Source organism: Haliotis rubra, unplaced genomic scaffold (genome assembly GCF_003918875.1).
Source record: "Haliotis rubra isolate DU_JTF1 unplaced genomic scaffold, ASM391887v1 Scf371, whole genome shotgun sequence".
NCBI classification, from domain to species: domain Eukaryota; kingdom Metazoa; phylum Mollusca; class Gastropoda; order Lepetellida; family Haliotidae; genus Haliotis; species Haliotis rubra.
In genome coordinates, this window is record NW_025767048.1 from 555,229 (window position 1) to 575,042 (window position 19,814).

The 19,814-nt window shown below is 40.7% G+C and overlaps 2 protein-coding genes across 2 annotated transcripts; one reads left to right on the top strand and one right to left on the bottom strand.

The window, feature by feature from the left end:
• Positions 1-994: 994 nt before the first annotated feature.
• Positions 995-7,971, bottom strand: LOC124285965 (lysoplasmalogenase-like protein TMEM86A). The gene is given in 4 exon segments (XM_046722265.1): positions 995-4,590; positions 4,592-5,063; positions 7,282-7,402; positions 7,635-7,971. Coding segments are annotated over 2 exon segments (567 nt in total). The 5' UTR covers positions 4,954-5,063; positions 7,282-7,402; positions 7,635-7,971; the 3' UTR covers positions 995-4,385.
• A 5,728-nt stretch (positions 7,972-13,699) lies between these two features.
• Positions 13,700-19,122, top strand: LOC124285976 (lysoplasmalogenase-like protein TMEM86A). Its single transcript, XM_046722283.1, has 2 exons — positions 13,700-13,905; positions 18,297-19,122. The coding sequence occupies exons 1-2, from the start codon at positions 13,892-13,894 to the stop codon at positions 19,009-19,011; spliced, it is 729 nt and encodes a 242-aa protein (XP_046578239.1). The 5' UTR covers positions 13,700-13,891; the 3' UTR covers positions 19,012-19,122.
• Positions 19,123-19,814: the final 692 nt, after the last annotated feature.

Consider the following 19,814-nt stretch of genomic DNA (forward strand, 5'->3'; position numbering starts at 1 on the left):
GTAGGCGACCCAGTATATGCTTTAAGAAAGTGAAACATTTATGAGGAAACACTACAACTTGATAATACGGGATCGGGTCTTTCTTTCCGAGTGAGTGAGTTTAGTTTTACGCCGCTTTCAGCAATATTCCTGTAATATCACAGCGGGGATCCCAGAAATGAGCTTCACACATTGTGGGAAATTGATCCCGGGTCTTCGGCGTGATGAGCGAACGCCTTAATCACTAGGCTTACCCCAACGCCCGAAAAACATCACATGTGTTCTTTAATAGTTATATCCGGGATATAAGAAAACACCATGTTCTCTTAAAGATATATCCGGCATATTTCCGGATAAGGAACACATTGAAAGATCCATTATGGACCATTGATTAATCCACCTGCATGGCCTACTTTGGCCCAACGTCTTCGCAAACCGTTGACCTAACATTAACGTGGATCATTGTGCCAAAGTTGGCCCAGTGCTGGATCCAGCCTTACGTTATCAAACCCGTCAACGAATCATTGGGCATCTAACTTCGCCTTCAGCTTCCTGAGGGTATAGAGCCAAGCTGTCTGGCCTGCACTGACCTTTACTTCCTCTCCAATGAGGACGTGTATGGATCTGGTGGTCCCACTTGGTGCTTAAACGTTTGAAGTCTATCACAGAAAATAACATATATAAGTTATATATTCAGCACCGCACGATACGTCAGGGGTACCTTCATCAACCGCCATACTTTATTCAATTTCAAAGGTCATGGTCCAAAAGGGTTTGTATCAACTGGTATTTTATAACCTTTAGGGACACTTAAGTGATTATTGTGTGTGAATGAGTAAGATCTTACGTTGTTTTTAGCATTATCCCAGCAATATCACAGTGGGGACAATAGTAATGTTGTGTACACATGGTATCCATGAGGGGTACGAACCGGACCTTCGTCGTGACTAGCGAACACGTTAACCATATACCCAACCGTCACTGGTTGTATGTGGAAATATTACAAAATATTTTCAACAACATTAAATCTTTATTCCGTGTACAGTAACATGATCTCTCGTTACACATGAAGGTTTGTCAATACTTCCTGGTCTACACTAAACGTTCCTGCATCACCCGTGGATATGTGTGGCTGATTTGTGCAGTTAATACACAAGCCGGTTTGTGCAGGTGCTCTATCTAACTGTCATTCCCTGCCAAGGCCTGGTTCTGTCCGGGAACGCCCAGATACCACAGACACATTTGCCATTTAAGGATTGTAGTGGTATTTGTTGACGTTCATTACAATCACGCTAAATGCAGACTGCAGTTAGCGTGGTGTGTTCTTCTTGACGTGGTCAGCCCAAACTGTCAGTATAAGGAACTGACGTATGAAGACAGTGTTATAACGCACCTGTTTGCCGTTAGTTTTAGAAACTGATCGAGGAATAACCCAAATGAAATTCAGTAACTGCTTGATTGACAACCTAATCACGTGACACACTGATGTTCATTTGACTTTATATTAATAAAAGACACGTGTTATATACAACATCAAAGTTTTCAGATGAAGTCATTTCAGTCAAAGATGTTATATTTGGAGACTTCTTTACTGTTTGAGATACTTACTTCTTCGACCTGTCTAACGCTCACCGATAATCAATACATGGAATGTATATTCAATAATAGATCTTCTGTTTTCTATACAATATTTACATGGACATGCCGTGCAGGGGGATTTGAGTATCTCCCGAGATCAACTGCAAGTTTAAACCTACTGGATCTGAAATAATTATTCCCACATGCACTGGAATGGGGAGTGTAAGATACCTTTCTACGTTTAACATAGATTTGGAATGCTTATAATAAATGGTATCAGATATACTGCTGACATACTCTTAACATAAAGTAGGGGAACCCGAACGTTCAATTTGGATATGAAGTATAAGCGTTAACAAACGTTTCAAAGATTGACAAAAAGGTCACTGTAGATCATAATTTTGACAAATTAAAATGCATTTACCTACTTTTTTTAAGAGTATACAACGACATCATGACTGTTTGTGGTTATCAAATAACCCTTGCTAAAAAAAGATGAATACTTATCTTCACATAGCAGAGATCTTGTGTTAACTATAAATATCGAAATCCTGGTTTAAACAAAATAACCAATCAGCTTACGCCAGTATAGATAGCCCTGGTGTATACAAGTTGGAGAAGGGCTGTACTGCTCTCTCCCCAAACCATAGCCTTATCTGTTTTAATACCTATTTGCTACCGTCAATATGCAACTTAACGTGTTTTATTTAGGATTACACTTTCTCATTAAAGTATAGATTGTAGTACTTTCCTGAGTTGAGTCCCATCCGGGATTTGAACCCACTCTCTCAGGGTGAGCCATCTTATCACCAACACAGAGCATATCATTTATGTGTAACGTGCCAGAGCCTTTCGGGCATCTACCACAGTATCTAACGGTTAGGGATCGGTGGGGTAGCCTAGTGTTTAAAGCGTTCGCTCGTCACGCCGAAGACCCGGGTTCGATTCCCACATGGGTACAATGCGTGAAGCCCATTTCTGGTGTCCCCCCGCCGTGATGTTGCTTGAAAATTGCTGAAACGGCAAAAGACCATACTCACTCACTGGTAACGATTCTGATCGTATGAACATCATGCACAGAGTAGAGCCTCCCTTAGTGTGTCTCTGTTTCACATCACAGCCATATGTAATCACGGGTGAGGAATATTGACAATGATTTTTGTTCGGCGTCTCTAGCAGTCATACACCTGGCACAACATGGATTGGGGGAAATGAACATTTGCTGGATCACTAATAACAGGATACACTCACAGCCTCGTTACGCAAAGCAACATCTCTTTGTCTTGTAGAACGAAAGGAATACATACTAATCGATAATTCATGGTTATTCGAGCCCTATCGCTTTCTTTGACAAAATAACTTTTCGTGGAGGCGGTTTTGATGTTGCCATGGGAACACTGTTGGAGACTTGTTAGAATTGTTGTTTTTGTTTTCATTTCACTTGTAAGTGACATTTATTTGGTTACGTCAGCGCTTCCAGACATATTTAAAGGACTAAGGATGGGGAGCTTAACAATATACGTTTTACCCACACCAACAACACACATGTATATAATCGTTTAGAGCATGTGCAATAACGATATTTACCTTAGTATATCGTGCCCACAATTAGAATTTTTCAGAATTATCGGGTAAATATATTTACAACAAAGGTTCACTCACCAAACCCCAACTCCTACACCCCACACGATCCCCGGAATATCATATTGTCGCTCCTTACATTAAGACAGATATACGTAAGAGCAGGCTGTTGTTGATCATGGCCTCCTCTTGTACACAGACACCCACAAATAAGCACACATTTGTGCATAATGACAATAAAGGCAAGGTTGAAAGACTTCAAGCATGTGTGTGCACTGCCTTAGCTTCAGCGGCAAGCCGTGGCTATGTACTGTCCCGCTGTAACTATCTGACGTGTCCTCTGGTCGCTGTGACGCCTTCACAACATTCCACAATCAAATCGTTTCTAGGCGAAATATTTGGTGTCCTTCAAGACTGAAAACTAGAGGGCATAAAATGTGAACGTCGATCTGTAATTTGCTCCATGTTTTTTTCCAGCTGTTTCGCACATATTCCACCAAGATGACACCCTTGGCACCTCCGATCATGGATAACATAACATTTCCAGTTGAAGAGAGCATTAGCCATCAGAAGTGTTGGTGATGTCAAATGCTTACACTGTTTTCATTTCTGCTAGGACTCATACTGGAAGTAGATAATCCAAGTTTCATCCCAAATTACAAATCGTTGCAAAAACCTTTCTGGATCAGCTTCAAACAGAGCTAGATTATGACGAGATAACGAAATAATGTGCGTGGTGTGTTTTGATCAGATGTTTGAAACTTTGTAACTTTCTTCAGACAGTTTCCATGATAATGGAATGTACCCTCTGCCCGGAATGTCCTTCTGAATTCATAATATGACACTCACTCACTCTTATCGCTGAAATCACAGGCCATCCAGACCCCTTCTTTGGCCACTTTTCATGCCAAGCTTATACTCTGCTCCCCGACGTCGCTAAGTTGGTATCAAGCGTGATGTTCTCAAGATCTATCCACACATTTTATGGGTGTCTTTTGGTGTAAATCCTTTACTGAACAGGAATCTGATTTTATCCATTTTTCAAAAGATCGCTGATCCCTGCGTATTTTACTCATCACAATGAAACTGTTGACTGATTTTTGTAACATGATGTCAATATTACGGAATTCCTATGTGAAGCCAGAGGTCGTCAATCGAGTCTCGACTGTGTCAGCGACCAGTAGATGTCGTATAGTGAAAGATGGACAGTACAGCAACGATGTCGCAGCTCGTCAGAACTCGCAACGTCAATTTCTCACAGTGGACAAAGCAAGGCACATTTGACCAGCGTAATAGGTGGCCATTATTAACACTTCAGCCAAAGGAACGTGAAACTTCCATTTGTCCAACCCTATCAAACAGTCGGAGAACATAAACAGCGCAGCACCGCATGCTCCGAAACAAGCCGAGTTTGTCCGATCATACAAAAAAGTGTTCCACAGCGAGCCATCCAACTCCAAAAATTAAACCCTGGTAAACCAGCACTAACACTTTCATGACGATGGAGCTGATGCCGCTTGAGATGAACAGGTACAGACACATACTTAGCAACGTGAAAAACACGCCACATCTTGTTCTCTTGAAGTTGAACCCAGTAGCTAGACCTAGCATGTAACACACATGCGCCACGGCGAAGAAAAGCATGCCGGGAATGAACAGCGTTTCGCGCCATATTAGGCACATGTCTCCAAGACTGGAGAAGAATAAACCTACAAAGAATTCTCTGGCATATACCGTCTGTTCTGAGTCTTTGGTTGTATGCACGAAAAACGCTAACGACCATATTGGGATGGCTTTGACAATTGCCGCGTCCATCGTCTCTGGTGGGTACTGTAGGTAGGGGCGGTATAGGATGAAATACGCCCCCCACGCTTAGATAAAATGGAATGAGCCGGATGTCCATCAGAGAAGTCGCCATTCTTGCCCTGGGGAAGATAATTGTTCATTTAAAGCAACTCTGGAATTGTTATTGATCGCTTTCAGAGAAATTAAAGGGTAAACATCGAATACAGCAGAAAACTAAAACGTGATATTATTATCTTACATGGTGGTGTCGTTGCTTCTTTCAGTCACCAGAGAACATGATAATTCGATTGGAGGTGAGATGAAATTGGGTTTAACGTCGTGTTTGAGAATATTTCGCTCATATGACGACGTGCATGCGTGTGTATGTGTATGTGTATGTGCAGCTGCTTGTACTAACCCAGACTTAAGCTGGTTTTATAGTGCTAGCCCACTGAGATGCCGTGCCGCAGTGAAGCATGAATACCCCACTCAGACACATAATACTGACTCCGAGCCAACCAGTCCAACAAGTACCATATTTTAACGTCTTGTGGTATGACACGGTCGGGGATCGAACCCGCGACCTTCCGCTCTCCGGGCGGACGCTCTAACCACTACACCACGGAGGCGGTCAATTCGATTGGATGTCTAAGCAGCCTTGATTATGTTATTGTGTGTGATGTGCGTGCACGTGTGTGTGTTTGTGTGTGAAAGATTTCGAATGTGTCACGAGTAATGTCATAATTTGATTGATCCTCACATTGTCCTCCTACCTCGAATGCCAAAATGAAAACGATTGGATGGTTTGTTGTTTAACGCCGCACTCAGCAATATTCCAGCTATATGGTGGCTGTCTGTAAATAATCGAGTCAGGACCAGACAATCCAGTGATCAACAGCATGAGCATCGACCTACGCAATTGGGAACCGATGACATGTGTCAACCAAGTCAGCGAGCCTGACCACCCGATCCCGTTAGTCGCCTCTTACGACAAGCATGGGTTACTGAAGATCAATTCTAACCCGGATCTTTACAGGTCCAAAACGAAAACGTTATACATTTTTTTAAATCATCATAATCGAAAAGAGTTCTAATACACTTGATTTCGAAGATGAGCTTTTACCAGTCCCCCTCCACGGAATCCCTAACAACGGTAGAGTTTACGAATCTACGTTACAAATTCCGAGTAGGTCTTCATCTAATGGGGGAAGTGTTAACTGCGAATCTACATTACATGTTCTAGGTGGAGATCGACATTAACAGCTTCCTTTTACCTTATTACATTGTACCGTAGGTTGACATGTACAATGGCTACAGTGTCAAGAATATTGTACGTACTACACTTTAACATACACTAACAATAGTGTTACCGCTAAGGCTAGCTATCTACACACTGTACACTACCGGGCTAAAAGAAATGTATACGTGAACACTGGTTTTGACCAAACAATTACAATTTCTATGAAAACGATATGAAAACGTCCCTGAAGTGATCGCAATAGGCAACAATGATACACATATCACATCACAACAGAAAAAGAATTTCCCATTTCAGTTTCGCCATAACCAAACATTGGTGTATACGTTTTATTATAAACTCATTATGTATATCTTATACAGTTTCCACACTTAAAACAAAACAGCGTATATGCTACGCTATTACATCGCAAAACAAGTTTAACTTAGATGAGGAAATCATAAAAAGCATCACGTATTGGAACCTTAGAGGGAAATAATTCGTCAGGAATTCATAAATCGGTAAATGTCTTTCAGCTTAAAGCGTGGTCCCACAAACACTTGTGTTACTATTGACAGGATTACATAATGGTGCTATATGGCTGTATGTTTCATCCACATTATTCTTTAGGCTATGAGGGGAAAATATAAGATAGGACAGAGAGGAAGATAGACTTGTCTCTTAGATAATATTTGACGGTTTAAATTGACACATTGTCCTTCTAACAGACTGGTCTCCTTGTACTGTCAGTTTATCTAGACTTGCCTCTTTAAGAATAGGATTACTGTACATCCATGGACTTAGCATTCAGTATAACCGTGGAGCAAGGTTAAGAGGAAGATTACCTGTGTCCAGTCCTTTTTATGTGAATAAATCATTATTAAACTTCTCCCGAGAATTATTTGACATGCTCGTCCAATAGAAGAAATGCGAAAAAAACTTCACATATTTCATCCGTGTGTTTCCATTCTTAGAGTGTCCAATTTGATTTGATGTCGATGTTTGCTTTGGAATATTAATTCATAGCACTTTCGACATGTATGTTATTCAGTATTCAGCTACCGTTTTCTATGACACTTATAACCTGTTTCTAACCCTTGATAACTACAACTGCAACAAACCTTGAAAAGACCTGTGAACCAGCTTCCATGGCAATAAGCTTGTAAGAGTTGTCTCCCTTCTGAGATTTTTTTCCCCCCTCCGGTTTCTGTCCGCTCACTTGAGGCGAAGGTCAAATGTCTGCTGACCTCGGAATTAAGAACAATATATCAATCATAACATGTCTGCGGTAAGGACAAACAGCAGTTAGTGTTGCGTAATGTCATATCAAAGCGATTCTCTACACGCCAGTGCTTACAGGGAACAATACCTCAACCACACGTGGTATTGATCGACCACTGCAACCATTACCACTACCAACAGAACGCATTGTAAATTTAACGATTGGAATAAAGACTTGTAGTGCAGTACATACCCGATACCCCGCCTGTAAGTGACATCCCCATTCCTTTGATCGATCCCGGATGTGAACAGAAAACCAAAGACGAGGTTGTTTTACCAGCTCGTGGTTGCGCATGTCCCTTGCTGATCAACATAATGATGTCGCGTACACATATCATAGTAGGCGGTGTGTGTAGTTGCTGTCATAGACCGAGTCGATAGTAGGGGTGTGGGTACTGATTTCACATACACTGACACTCACTTCAATTGATAACACGACGTCTGAGTGATGCTGATATTAAGATTATCGTGACGACAATGTCAACAGGTAGCCTAGTGGTTAAAGCGTTCGCTCATCACGGCGAACACCCGGGTTTGATTCCCAGTATGAGTGCATGACGTAGAGCCCATTTCTGATATTGCTGGAATATTGATGAAAACGTAATAAAACCTCACTCACTCACTCACTTGCCCCAAACATGTCTAAATAGTAAAGGACGTCCAGTTTAAGACTTGGCTGTGTGAAAATCGATTCGTGTAATTTGACAGAGACACAGGCAGTTATTTACATATGATCATAAGTAATAATGCGTAGATGCATGACACATTTACAGAACCAGTCAAAAATAATTTATGTGAGACTGGGAAAGACAAGGTTAAGATCCACATTCAAACTATTACGTATGTAAAAGATGCTTGCTCCGATTAATCATTAAAACAGGTTTTGACAAATATGAACCATGTGTTTTTGTCTTAAAATAGTCTAAACTATGTTTTTCTTATAGAATGATAACATCGGGCCATTTAATCATAATAGCATCACTTACGTCATCTAATAAAACACAGTGCTATAGAACCTGTCCTTCGTCATCAATCTCACCTGATCTCTGAAAACATGCACTTGCTTTGTTTAACACGTCCTTTTCACATGAGCCAGTACTGAATCCATAGACACTGTCTGCCGACACAAAGTATACGCTTCCACACGTCACTGTGATGATGACAGTGTACTGTTATAGCCTATAATGGCAGGTTACCGTGTACAATGTGAATGTTTCGAAATCATCTGTAATTCTGATATGTCAGGTAGTGTATATCTGATATGTCAGCTACTGTGCATCTGATATATCAGCTACTGCTTTTTCTATTTTCCCCAGTGCAGTCTTTTGTTCAACCAATGACCATGCATGTTTTACCGCACTAGCAGTGATTACCATTTTGGAGTTTAACATGCAACAACATCCGGAAAGAAACACAGAGCTTACAAATTATTTTGTGATATTGGCGTAGAAGGATTATCAAAATGCTGTCGTAAACATTTAGCATTTGGGTATATATAATAGATCATGAATATTTTGTTACCACTGTCAAAATGGCAAATGCTATGGTGCGGGTTACATTGATTGACAACATTCATAGAGGTCAGAATCTTTACCACAATGGATTCAAGTACAGAGTCAACAGACGCAGAGCTCAGAAAACATACTGGAGATGTACAGATGCAACCTGTCCGTCATATCTGCAGACGCCCCACTAGGTGAAAAGGCGACACAGCTGATGGATTACGTTACTACCACCTGGGTAGAAGGCCCATGGACACTGCCAACTTGGAATCATTTTGAAAATGATGGACACAGAACTAACAATAATTTGGAAGGTTGGCACAACAAAATCAACAAGTATGCCATGAAGACACATCCAAATGTATTTGAGGTTGTGCGAATGCTACAAAAAGAACAGTCATCTACTGAAGTAAAAATTCAGCAGATCCAAGGACAGCAGAGAGATCCCGTCCGTAGACGTCGCTACCGAATCATCGACGCTAGGATTCGATCCTTGAAGGCCGACCTTCTTGCCGACAGACTTACTGACTTGAATTATACAGACCATGGATAGATAGATAGATATTCTTTATTTCCTCCATAAAATGAAGATTACATTTGTATGGTAAACAACAGTACAGAAAACTTTCTAATTATTAGTACTTATATTATACAGTAATATTCAATTGTGAAAGAACTGAAGGTATTTATGAGCATTGCCGGAGTATGCTCTCCCAACTGCGAACAGAGAGACTAATCATTACCATCAGTTCTGACCAAACATTATAATCCAGTACATCCTTACAGTGGTCAGGTATACCTCCGAGGAGGAATGACAGGAATACATCATCGTCTTCCATCCACATTTTAACAAAAATGTCTATGTCAAGAGTATCACAGATTCTTTCAAATAGAGAATTCCTTTCTACTAAGTTATACTGGCATGACATAAAAACATGTTTCATAATGTCGTGAGCAACTGTTCCGCATAGACATTCCTTTGATTCTATTGGAGTTGCACCAAGCCTTATAATTCTCGCAATGTCAGTGAAGTTCTGAGGTCGCTCTAAAGCGAGTATCCATAGTCTATGTTCTCGTCCTGATCTTATTGTTAAATATATCTGGAGAGAGACAACCTTGTTTGTAGTACATTTACCAACTGCATTTGATCATATGTAATTACCTTATTACTTATACACCTGCAGAAATCACTTATTTATATAAAACACATACACAAATATATTGTGTGAGCTTTATGAAATATATATACAAATATGTTATATTGTGTGACATATGATACATGCATGATACATGCATGTTGTTATATTGACTGAATAAATATATTGTCTACTATATATATCACACTCTGTTTTAATTGGTTTGTTAATTTCGAGAACACTGGGAGTGAAGTCACTCATGTAGAACATCACCTCCCTTTTCCCGGACTGTCGACAAGTAATTTGGACGGATTATTTCTTGTTGTCGACAGTCCGGGCATAAACCATACCTTACACATCCGGGTTGGTTGAGGGCGGTGGGGTAGCCTCGTGCTAAAAGCGTCCTCTTGTTCGATTCCCCACATGGGTAAAATGTGTGAAGCCCAATTCTGGTGTCCCCGCCGTGATTTTGGTGGAATATTGCTAAAAGCGGCGTAAAACCATACTCACTCACTCCGTGTTGGTTGATCGAACAGTCGCATCACACACATGAGCCCTACTGCAGACATTAATGTACAAGAGCGCCATATCATGTACATAATTATTGTAAGCTTGTTTCCCTGTTGTAAGCTTATGTGACAAACTAGTTATATCATAGACGTACGCTTAATCTTTAAAAGTATATAATTTTCATAGAAAGAAGTAGCTTCGTTCAAATTAAAAATAGGAGATCCAGTTAAATGGGGAAACTATGGGAAGTCTAGACTTGTTTCATTTACTACTTTACCACTGCAGTAAGGCTGCAAGAAAGAGAAATGATATGGTTCATGGATTGTGAGTCAAACTAGTGTCATGTCATGTCATGTCATGGAAAGATATACAAATGATTAGTCACCTGAAACTACCCCGCAAGTAGATGTATTTTGATCAATTGTGAGTGAGTGAATTAAGATTTACAATCGCATCGCCAATATTTCAGCCATATCGTGGCTAAAACAAGTTTAAATTCGCCATAGGTACATGTAAATTAAAAAGCTACGTTATTACAGTTATGAATATAAAACTAGTATGTAAATTAAAAATATTTTAACTACATATTACATTACAATATAAAAAAAACAGGCTATAGATTGCCAACAGCTGAAGGTAGATCACCATACTAGGGACCATGGGGACTTACGGTACATTTGCTTCATGCATGCACCCTGTCTGGATTTATACAGCAAGTTCAGACAATCTAGCCATAAATTAAAATAAGACAAATTCTACGATTAAAACTCTGGCAATGATAAATCTATATTGAATGCTGTGGTCTTATGTACCCTCTCCGGAGGACAATTGTTTTACGCTACTTCAATCCCCTTTGAGGGAACAGCCACTAACAATCATATTTCTTCATTGGACCAATTATACAATTAAGTTTACCTACAGTCCATAATCAAAATTTGTGAATTAGGTCAATTTCTTTTTTTAAAAATCAAGAACTAAATGAGGACTTAAACTGAAAAGATCCTTAATGATGAAATTGAGAAATATTGATCCCTTGTAATGGAATTTGATCAATGGTCTACTCATTTGTTAGTAAACATAATATCCTGCACCCATGGGGGCGGTGGGGTAGCCTAGTGGGTAAAGCGTTCGCTCGTCACGCCGAAGGCCCGGGTTCGATTCCCCACATGGGTAAAAATGTGTGAAGCCCATTTCTGGTGTCCCCCGCCGTGATATTGCTGGAATACTGCTAAAAGCGGCGTGAAATCAAACTCACTCACTCACTCCTGCACCCATGAATTCCAGTAACGGAAGGAACGTATAATACCCGTTGAGAATGATTACAGGTACAAATTCAGAAAACACCTAGATATTTCAGTTTGATTACCGCACGTGGTATATGAACATTCCGTTCTTCTTCGGCCCTGATAATGTTGCCGCTTCGTAATCTCGGGCCATAAGCAGAGAAACTAGACCTAGGAACGGCTAACAACACGTCTGTGACGTCACTATTGTTTAAACGACCCAGTAGCGTTCACGACTTGACTGTTGGTTGTCGGCACACTACAATGCTGTATTGATTCCGGGTATATTTATGTACGTTTCGAAGTGAAGACATGGGTTTTGTTTTACACTTAAGGGGAGGATGTAAAATTGCTGTTGGAAACTCGCATCGAACGATCTGAGAACGTAATACACGCCCTCGACTGCGGTGGTATTACATAATTTCAGATTGTTGAACGACAAATGATTAAATAACTCGAAATTGGGATACATGCACGAAACATAAATAAGACACGTGGTCCTGAAACCTCTGTATCCAACAGGATCTGAAATCTTACGTTTTTGGGTCGATCACGGAAAAAGTTGTTTAAGAAACTATCATGCAATATGGAGCTATGTTCACGCTTCACACCGGGGGTGGTGGTGTGGTGTGTGTGTGTGTGTGTGTGTGTGCGTGTGCGTGTGCGTGTGTGTGTGTGTGTGTGACAAATGGCTGATGTAACAGCGCCTGACTAGTTGCACCCTGAATGTGTGCTGGTGCTGTTCTACCAGCCGTTTGTCAAACAAGTTGAATATAGATATGTAGGTTATTATCGGAGATGCTTACAACTTCAACATTTCGTTTATCCATGATACACGGATCTCCAACTGCCTGTTTGACATTCAACAATGTAATTATGCTATTAATTACAACCAATTATGTATAATTAATGGTTGTACCTTCAAAACAATCCACGGAGAAAATGTCATACTGCCTCATTATACCATTACATGCAAGTATGCAGGGAAACTGGTTCGGCTCAATTCTTCTTGACATTCCTTAACGGGGATTACAGAATAACTTATTTGTACGATTGCCCGACAATATCATATATACAGGAAATGCAAGGTATATATTGATTCCTTTCGAGTTCTTGCTCATCAAACCGATTAAAGATATAATATACTTGATGTCACTTTGTGGTTTTTTTTGCACGTACATGACAATTACATTAGTTTACTTTAACGCCGCTTTGTGTATTCCGTTAATATTACAGTTCCTCGGATTGAGATGGACGGGAAGCCAAAAGTGATGCAGGTCTTAGATCCTAACCACTGGTATGATGCTCACACACCAAGGATTAGAACCAGGATGATTGAGTGAGTGAGTTTTACGCCGCTTTTAGCAATATTCCAGCAATAACCCGGCGGGGGACACCAGAAATGGGCTTCACACACTGTACCCATGTGGGGAATCGAATCCGGGTCTTCGGCGTGACAAGCGAACACTTTAACCACTAGGCTACCTCACCGCCCCTAGAACCAGGATGAATTTGGGATGCGAACCCAAGCTCAGCGGATATGAACACTAGTAAGGGACGCAAATCTGTACAGCATTACGGCACTCCGTGCTTCATCTGAAGAATGTGTGGGGTTTGCTTTCCCCCCGTTTTCAGCAGTGTTTTATTTTAAAGCAGATTGAATCAAGGATATGTTGTCGATAATTGCTAACTCATGTTTACCATGAAAACCTGTCTGTAATTTAAGTTTCTACAGAAAATAGGATGTTCTGAAACCGAATAAGGAAATAATTTGTGCCTCTAAACATGACCTTTACATTCGTATATAAATGACCCAGGCATTCACAGCCAAAGTCGGGGTCAGCAAATCAAAGCTAGTCATCTACCGTTACCCAAGACGACCAGAGGGCACTTATCGTCATAAGGTAGATATTTATCTCCAAACACCGGGTCATTGACGGGTCGCCGTGACGTGCGTACGACGCTAAAAATAGATCCAAACGAGCTGGGGAAAGAGTCGGTCGCCACAACGCTGGAAACATGTTCTCCCAAAAGTAAGTGTTGTTTTTCTTGTCCCGTGTGTTTAACTTAATATTGTGCTTGGTGGACATTCGTAGTGCTCATTGTTCATAACAGGAGGGTTTACTATGAAATTGGTTAGAAAATCAGGGCTGACAGATGTGCTGTGGGATGTTACAGCTGTTCGTTCCCACTGCCCACGTAATAGCGTGTGTATAGTATTACCACGTGGCTGTTTTATTGTCAGCTTGTAGTGCATATTTTTGAGTATATGGTGGTGGTGGTGGAATTGGGTTTAACGTCGTGCTTGAGAATATTTCGCTTGCATGCGTGTGTATGTGTATGTGCGGCTGCTTGTACTAGCTCAGACTGAGGTTGGTTTTATAGTGCTAGCCCACTGAGATACCATGCCGCAGTGAAGCATGAATACCCCACTCAGACACATTATACTGACTCCGAGCCGACCAGTCCTTGTTGTACCCATTAATGCCGAGCGCCAGGCAGGGACCAACAAGTACCATATTTTAACGTCTTTTGGTATGACACGGTCGGGGATCGAACCCGCGACCTTCCGCACTCCGGGCGGACGCTCTAACCACTACACCACGGAGGCGGTCTTGAGTATATGGCCTCCCGGATCTTCACTCATGTAGATTTTCAACAGTTTGAGTTTTATATCGCCATTGTAACAAATAGTCGCACGTGTGACCTACATTGATCACAATCCCTGGACGAATTGCCACCTGCTGTTCATTATAAAGAAACTAATCCGTGAATGACACGTCCGTTAAAGTAAGTGAGTGAGTTTGGTTTTACGCCGCTTCTAGCAATATTCCAGCAATATCAAGGCGGGGGGACACCAGAAATGTGCTTCATCAAAGGCAGTGAATGCTGTTTTACGCCGCACTTACCGATACTTCACTTAAATAACGGCGGCCATTAAATGCTCAAGAAAACCTGTGATCGAAAGCACGAGCAACGATCCACGTCAGCGGGTCACGATGACCTCAGGTCGGAGATCAGACCAACCGATCTTCATCTTAGTTGGCTGTTTTGGCAACCATATGCAGGGGCGTGGCTAGGTAACACTAAAAAGTATGCAAACATTGCAGTACGTTTTTTAAATGACGCTTGTCAAAAAGAGTCCACAAGCAGGCCATTGCAACAAGTGTCTAAAGCAAAGATATCACAAAGATACCCATGCCGCATGCATGAGATTATACACTTTAAGTGTATAGGTGGTATAATCACTGCGATCAAACCCCGATATCATCAACAACCAGTAAACAAACACAACAATATCGAACCAAATGATCGACAACTTTCAACTAAAAGTATTTACGTAGGTCCACACGACACAATTAACGCTGCTGGGTCGTATGCGTTAGTTGGTGCATATGTATTAACGAAGTCCCGTTGAGTAAAGTTAAAATGCATTTGGGATTCAATACATTGTTCATGGAATTATCTAACAACGGAACAAACTGTAGGTCGAACGGGTAATCTCGGCCGCGGGGCGTGTTATGCTTCTTTGTTGCCTGTAGTTAAATGTAAATCAGCGCACACAGAGTACATGCATTAAGCCACTTCAACGCCCCTACAGTAGACTAACAACTAGTCTCTGAAATGAACATATTTTACGGAAAAAAGTTCATAGTAAAAAAACAAAATATAATGAAAAGGAGCCCTGAGACTCTCTTCATTTTCAGAAGCTGAGGAAATTAAGACTTGCCACATTTTCTAGACTTGCGTGGGCTTTCTTGGATATATTTACTTCAGGGTCTGTACGACAGACTACCCCCTACAGCTGTAAAGCTGTATACATCCAGCTGCAGGGCATACCATAGACTAAGGCTTAGTCTCTGAATATATATAATTTTGATAGTAACAAACAAGCCCATTTATATTGAAAAGGAGCCCGAGGGAGTGAACCTGAGGAAATCTAGACTTGCTTTATTTAGAGCTTTAGTACTGCAGAGAGGCTTGGCAGTAGGGAAAATAATGTGGTTCAGGGACTGTGAGACAGACTAGGCATACCACCAAACAGGCTGGCTCTGCTCATCTATTGCATAATAACCACTTAGTACACGACAAACGCTACCGCTTAACATCGTAATCGACAGACGCAACTCAGCAATTATAGTTTAGAAAGTAGAACAGACCATTAATGTGTTTTTTACTTTATATAAACATTGACGACAGACCCTCTCCTGGTCTGCCTGTTGATGGTTCGAACCCCGCCTGCGCCATAGCGAGCGACATTTAATGATGATACTTGTTGTTATCCTGGCTGGTGCTGAGCATAAAGGGGATGGAACAAGGACTGGTTTGCGAGGAGTCTTGGACACGACATTAGACCACATTTCACCCCGCCATTAAGACAAAGCGTTGGGTCACATCCTTAAACGGAAACATAAGACAGGACCCTGATTGATGTTTCTCCATAGTGTCTGAACAGGTCATCAGCGTGGTACATAGTCGCCCAGAGGGATGACACGGTCATGACATATGTGTAATAAGTTCGTGAACTCTTTATATGACTTCAATTACTTAACGTATATCTTTGACAGCATATTTAGGTTTACTGGCATTGTCTGCATGCAGGATAATAATTTGTCTTTTCCTGTCACATATTTTTTTATCTCATCGGGTGAACTTGCAACGTGTCTTCAACGTAAAAATGCAAACTTTGCAGGCAACCTTTTACATGTATATTACGGTGATGATACATATGTTTGAGACAGTTAGTTGTCCTTAATGCTTTGACAGTATTACATTAATATCATGCACGGATTGTCAGTTTGTCTGGGGAGGAAATAAGACCATAACAGGATTCAAACCCGCGACCATAGGTTTCTGGCATGAGTGAGTGAGTGAGTTCAGTTTTACGCCGCTTTTAACAATATTCCAGCTATATCACGGCGGGGGACACCAGAAATGGGCTTCACACATTGTACCGAGGTGGGGCATCGAACACTCTAACCACTAGGCCACCCCACCGCCGTTTCTGGCATGTGTATAACGATACTGATGTTTTTGTTTTTGAGCGTGTGAGTAAGTGAGGGAGTTGGTTTAACTCTAAATATTTCTGCTACATCACGGCTTCCCAGCTTGATGTGGGACATAAAACATAACTGAGCCGAACAGATGCAAGGCTCACACCCTGATCTGCACAGCAAAGTAGGAGATGCCGGGGGCACTAATGCTCCCACATCTGGAAACCTGGAAAGGTAAATGTTTGTGTCTGAGACGGCAGGGATACGTGTGCTCATACACTATCAATAGCGAACTTTGACGTATATTCCGATTAGTTACGTAGAAACAATAGTCACAACTATATTTCATATATATATAGTCACATGCTTGATGTATACTTTCTTTTGCACAACAGTTCATCTGGATGTCAGATGAGATTTTAGAGCATGTGGCTACAAGAAATTACTGCAAGCAAGACGGAAATGTGTATTCGGATGGTATTTACCTAGTCTAGTATCAGTTAAAGTGTTTCTTATATATATATATATATATATATATATATATATATATATATATATATATATATATATATATATAGAGAGAAACAAATAGAGGGATCACAGGAAATTTCAAGTGTTCCTTTAATATTTTCGAGTTTTCATCACCAGCTTTGAATAGCGCTGTGGTAATGAAAACTGGAAAAAAATAAAGAACGTTTGATTTTCCTGTGATCACTTCCTTTTCTCTCAGTATATATATATATATATATATATATATATATATATATATGAAGAAACACTTTTAACTGATACTAGACTAGGTAAATTAATTCTAAATCCACATATTCCATCTTAACTACAATAATTTCTTTAATAGCCACATGCTCTAAAATCATCTGACATCAGATGATGGCTGTTGATGCAAAAAAGTATACGTACACCCATGTTTGATGGCTGCTACTATGACACAAACAAAGAACGATCATGTGGTGGTGATGTAGTTGATACTGAAGTTTCTTTATGGTGTCATTGGCCAGAAATATTCTTGCTTCATCGTGTAGCACAATTACGTAACTGACGTGTACATCGACGACTTTTTACAAGAGTACGTCCACTTCATATCAGACTGACTACTTCTTCGATCCTACGGGCGATGAGGTAGCATTGGTTAAAGCGTTCGCTCGTTACGCCGAAGACCGGGTTCGATTCACCACATGGGTACAATGTGTGAAGCCCATTTCTGGTGTCCGCCGCCGTGATATTGCTGGAATAATGCTTAAAGCATGCTGGAATAGTGTTAACGCACAGCCTCACTGCACAACACCAAGTGCAAAACATGGACGGATAAAATAGTTACCTTTTCAGTTGACTATATGTGTAAAAAGGCCTTAACATTACAGAACCACTCACTTTATACCAATATTTATCTCTATATATTTTTGTATTTGCAGGGAAATGTTCGCGCGGACCTCGGACCTACTGCTTGTCCCCTTCTATATCTCAGCGTCCATTTTCTTCGTCGTTTTTCAACCGCTGTTTAATGTACCTGAGGAATCCATCGTGACCGCCTTCTTCAAAGCACTTCCGGTTTTGTGTCTGGCTGGCTTCGTGTACAAGAAACACCTACACCCAAACGGAACAGACGATCACTACATACCTTCAGTGCTCATTGGTCTCTTAGTGTCGAGTTTGGGCGACGTGTTCATGCTGTTCCGCTCGTCACTTCTTCCTCTCGGAGTTTTCGTCTTCTCCATAGCGCATTTCATGTACATCGTTGGACTGAGCGGGAAACAAGACCCGGACAACCGGAAGTCCGTGTACCTCTTTGTGAACCTCCTCGTTGTAATGTTCCTAGGCTACCACGAATCAATTGACTCAAATTTCACGAAATTATCTCTTGTTGCTTATTTTGCTCTGCTTATGGCTGTTGGAGCAATGGCGTCATGTCGCTACGAGAAGGAAAGATCTGTTTCTGCTTTATGGGGAGTACTAGGCGCGGCTATGTTCGTCTTTTCAGATACTCTCATTGTTATCGATACATATTCTCTTGGCGGAGGATCCCTTGAGTGTTTGGTTATGATTCTCTACTATGGCGCTCAGTTTAGCTTGGCCATCAGCACTGTCACCGAAATCTCACCCGAAGACAAGGAAGCGAAAGAGAAATAATTAGTCATGATGATGTTTGTTTACTGATAGAACTCGCTAGATCTGTGAAATTTCTCATTTGTTCATTTGAAACATTCAAGATTAAGGAATAAAATACATCTCGATTCTGAACCATTGTCGTTGTACTCATATGATGGGGAAAAAGTCAGCCCAAAGTCAATTCAAGTCTTTTGATGTGTTTGATTATATATATTCTAATTTTAATTTTGATTGAGTAGGCGGATTGGTTTGTTATTTAACGCCGCAGTCGGCAATATTCCAGCTATATGGCGGCTGTGTAGGCGGAAGCATCTTGGACCCCATTTTATGTATAACACATGTAAGGGGGGATATTCTTTAAGGCTTCAAAAGTTCTTTACAAACAGTTTACATTTGTTTTAAATCACGAAGACCTATAAATTATTAAATCTCTCGACAGCCAAAAAATAATACCCGAACAGTCCATTGAAGGATTGTTCGTGTTCCGAAGTACCATGCTTCCTCGAGTCAGAATGAATTAATATTTTCCCGGTGAAATATTATTGAATTGCCCGATGAAAAAATTACGAGAACGTAGTCGAAAACATGAAATGGGTGTAACCTTGCTACGAAAAATGTTGTTTATTTGTTAAAACAAGTTGATGTTCACTTTTCTGGAAATGTGGCCATTTTGGCTTGTCACTTTAAATATGTGTTGAATTGATTTGTACCATGCATCCGAGGTGCAATAATGACAATATTTTTTTACGAGATCAGAGTTGATAAGCACTTTATGTATGGCAAGGAGAATATATGTCATTAAAATCCGAAGATAAAAAATATAA